This window comes from Convolutriloba macropyga, chromosome 14 (genome assembly GCF_964194025.1).
Source record: "Convolutriloba macropyga chromosome 14, txConMacr16.3, whole genome shotgun sequence".
Taxonomy (NCBI): Eukaryota; Metazoa; Xenacoelomorpha; order Acoela; family Convolutidae; genus Convolutriloba; species Convolutriloba macropyga.
In genome coordinates, this window is record NC_134481.1 from 11,384,308 (window position 1) to 11,387,927 (window position 3,620).

Genomic DNA, 3,620 nt, shown 5'->3' on the forward strand with positions numbered 1-3,620 from the left:
CCGCTGAAGACTATTTTGTTCTAGATCCTTCAGTTGTGCTCGAAGTCGCAGGTACTGCTGCAGAATTGGGTTCGATAAGTTTGATTCCAGCTAAATTTGTCCATCCGCAACAGTTGAACAAAGGATTTATTTTGAATAGTCGTTGTTGATAGCCATCCGATTGGGTCAAATAAACGTGAAACTTCTGAGAGGATTTGCCGTTTAGAAAATGAAGCTCCCTTGTCAGGTTTTACTGGAAACCAAATTGATCAGGATTTGGATTCCACCTTATCCCAAGCGTCCTAATGGCCAAGTCTTCGCCTTCAATTATCTTCTTGTCCAATTCCACTTGCCTGTACATTTTTGCAATATCAGCAGAAAGTGCTACTTGGTGTAGTCGAAATCGAAAAAGAATGTTGAAAAGGTCTTTCTGAATCTTTGGTTCAACCATGAGTTTGTCGTTAAGAGATACTCCTGTTGTCTTCTTTGCGGATCCGTCGAAAACGACCCTCAGCTTGGTGGTAGTGCTTGACTCTCTGAACACACAATGATGACAAAGATAGTAGCAGTTTTCGACAGGCTTGATAAGTTCTGATGTTGGAACCTTCTCCATGTGTCCGAGATGAAAGAACTCTCCAATGATATCTGCGTATCTTTTATAAAGGTCGGGTTGTCTTTTCAATCTGAATAGAAGACTGCGGAGTGGTTTTTTGGCTTGTTGATGTGAATCTCCCAATGCTTTTGTCTCGTTCTTGAAGATTTAACAGCGGCATCCCATAGTCCTCCAAAATTTGGTGTTCTCGGCGGAATAGTAAGCCAAGTAATATTGATCTCCATGCCGAATATTGATATCAAATCTTCAAACTCTTGAGTAGCTAAGGCTTGTCGAAACTCCAACTCTCCCTTGGTCCCAATGAAAGTTGTTAAGTTGCTGAATGTCATGTTGTGTCAAATCTCTGCTGCTGTTGCTTGCATCTTCAGTGGGCTGATTCCTGATGGTCTTGTATTCATGACGAAAATTTCGCCGTATTAAGCTGTACCGTTGAATTCTTCCTTCTTACAAATCTTTAACTGTAAAGAGACTGAATTATAAGTCCTGATCAATAGCTGAGACGTAGACTCATTACTATCAGTCCTTTCGTTTGGCGTTGAAGAGCATGCTTTTATGCTTTTCGACATTTTTGTTGTCCGTTGTTTCATTTTTGAAGATTGAATTCTTCTCTTGATACTGCTGATGAACCATTGGACATATGTAAATATCCTTGTAACTTTATGTATTGACGAATGCCGATTTATCATCAATAAAATTGCGTTATCGTCTTTTGATGAAAACAATGTCACGTTTTCAGATTGTACCTTTACTTCTTTTTCGGTCTCTTCTCCTGTAGGTGACAAAAAAGTGACTCCTTCAGGTTACCGCAAATTTCAGGTTACCGTTTTCAGGTTGCCGCAACCACTCTGGTCCATTCCACCAAAGCTTATGGTTCAACAAATCAGCTGCTGATAATCCTGTTGAAGCACAATCCGCTGGATTTTTTTCTGTTGGAACATATTTCCAACTACTGGCTGGAATAATTTCTTGTATTTTCGCTACTCGGTTGGCAACAAATGTTTTCCATTTCCTCGGAAAATCTTCTAGCCAGGCAATTGTAACCGTAGAATCTGACCACGCAAAATCTTAGGATTTGGAAACCGTTCACCGCTAATAGCATTTTTCACTGCCTCGACAAGCTTAGCTCCTATCAGGGCAGCACAAAGTTCCAACCTTGGCACACAAACTGATTTGATTGGTGCAACTCTTGCCATTGCTGTATTCTGAGAGGATTTGCCGTTTAGAAAATGGAGCTCCCTTGTCAGGTTTTACTGGAAACCAAATTGATCAGGATTTGGATTCCACCTTATCCCAAGCGTCCTAATGGCATAGTCTTCGCTTTCAATTATCTTCTCGTCTTCGGTTTCTCTGAAAGTGGCAGCTAGTCTTGATACAAGTTCTGAGTCGCTAGATACCCATTTCCGTATATCAAAACCAGCTGAAGCAAGAAGCAAAATAATGGCGTCCTGGAGCTTCTCTGCGGCTTTTGAATCTTTGCATCCTGTAAGTAGATCATCCACATACATATCAGTTGTTAGTGACAAACCAAGTTTAGTGTTTGTTGTTTCTTCGGCAAGAACTTTCAGTGGTTGAATTGAATGAAAAAACGAAGAAGCAATGCCGTATGTTACCCGAGTCATACAATAAATTTCAATCGCCTCTGAATTTGGATCTTTCCACAATATTCGGTGATAGTCTTGGTCTTCCTTGTCCAATTCCACTTGCCTGTACATTTTTGCAATATCAGCAGAAAGTGCTACTTAGTGTAGTCGAAATCGAACAAGAATGCTGAAAAGGTCTTTCTGAATCTTTGGTTCAACCATGAGATTGTCGTTAAGAGATACTCCTGTTGTCTTCTTTGCGGATCCGTCGAAAACGACCCTCAGCTTGGTGGTAGTGCTTGACTCTTTGAACACACAATGATGACAAAGATAGTAGCAGTTTTCGACAGGCTTGATAAGTTCTGATGTTGGAACTTTCTCCATGTGTCCGAGATGAAAGAACTCTCCAATGATATCTGCGTATCTTTTATAAAGGTCGGGTTGTCTTTTCAATCTGAATAGAAGACTGCGGAGTGGTTTTTTGGCTTGTTGATGTGAATCTCCCAATGCTTTTGTCTCGTTCTTGAAGGGAAGTTTCACTATGAAGCGACCTTCAGGGCTTCTTCTAGTAGTTTCCTTGAAGTGATCATCGCAGCGTTTTTCTTCGGCTGTCCAAAGCTGCGCTGCTGGAACTTCTTCTATTTCCCAAAATTGCTGCAAATTTTCTGGCTCTGAAGAAACAAAGAAAGTCTGCAGATCATTTGCATAGGTTTTGTCTGTCTGTTCCCTTCCAATACCGACCCAACCGAACATTGATAGCCTATATGTTATTCCACAGTTAGGCTCCTTAAGACGATTGTTGCCAATCATTAAATCTTCATAATGAGATGCTCCAATCAAGAGGTCAATTGATGACGGCTTGTTGAAGTCTGGGTCAGCAAGCTCCAACTCCTTTACTGTTTCCCATTGGCTGGTGTCAATAAACCGTGATTGCAGATTATCAGTCATTTTTGTCAAAATTGACGCATTAATATTGACAGTTGACGATCTGTTCTTTGATGAGATAAGAAGGTCCACGCGACCTTTGTTGTCTTGAAGCGTCCCACCAGGTCCAAAAACTTTTGTGTTGCTGCTTTTCTTCTTCAATGGTAACCTTTGTACAATTGATTCAGTTATAAGAATGTTTTGTGAAGCTGAGTCTAGAAGTACCCTAAGTAAAATTGTCTCACCGTGAACATTAATGGAAACAATTTTGGTTTGAAGAAAGCCTTCTTCTGAAGTTCGTTGAGTCATAGCTGCTGTGAACTTGTTTTCATCCTTAGATTTTGCGATTGCTGTTGTTGCTGTAGCGTTGTTCTTCTGTTTATCATTTGCTTGAGTGCTGGTTGTTCCGCTAGTTGTTTGCTGATTGGTGTTTCTGTTGTGAATGTTTTCACGATGAAGAAGAGTATGATGCTTTCTACCACATTGCTTGCATTTTGATCCATAACAATATTCTGATCTGTGTC

At 40.5% G+C, this 3,620-nt stretch overlaps 1 protein-coding gene across 1 annotated transcript; it reads right to left on the reverse strand.

Annotated features, from left to right (window-relative positions):
- Nucleotides 1–2,331: 2,331 nt before the first annotated feature.
- Nucleotides 2,332–3,405, reverse strand: LOC142352854 (uncharacterized). Its single transcript, XM_075405009.1, has one exon. The coding sequence runs from the start codon at nt 3,403–3,405 to the stop codon at nt 2,332–2,334; it is 1,074 nt and encodes a 357-aa protein (XP_075261124.1).
- Between the last annotated feature and the right edge of the window lie 215 nt (nt 3,406–3,620).

Bases quoted from the DNA above. Each gene is read 5' to 3' on its own strand.
- LOC142352854 (XM_075405009.1), bottom strand. From the start codon at position 3,405: ATGACTCAACGAACTTCAGAAGAAGGCTTTCTTCAAACCAAAATTGTT.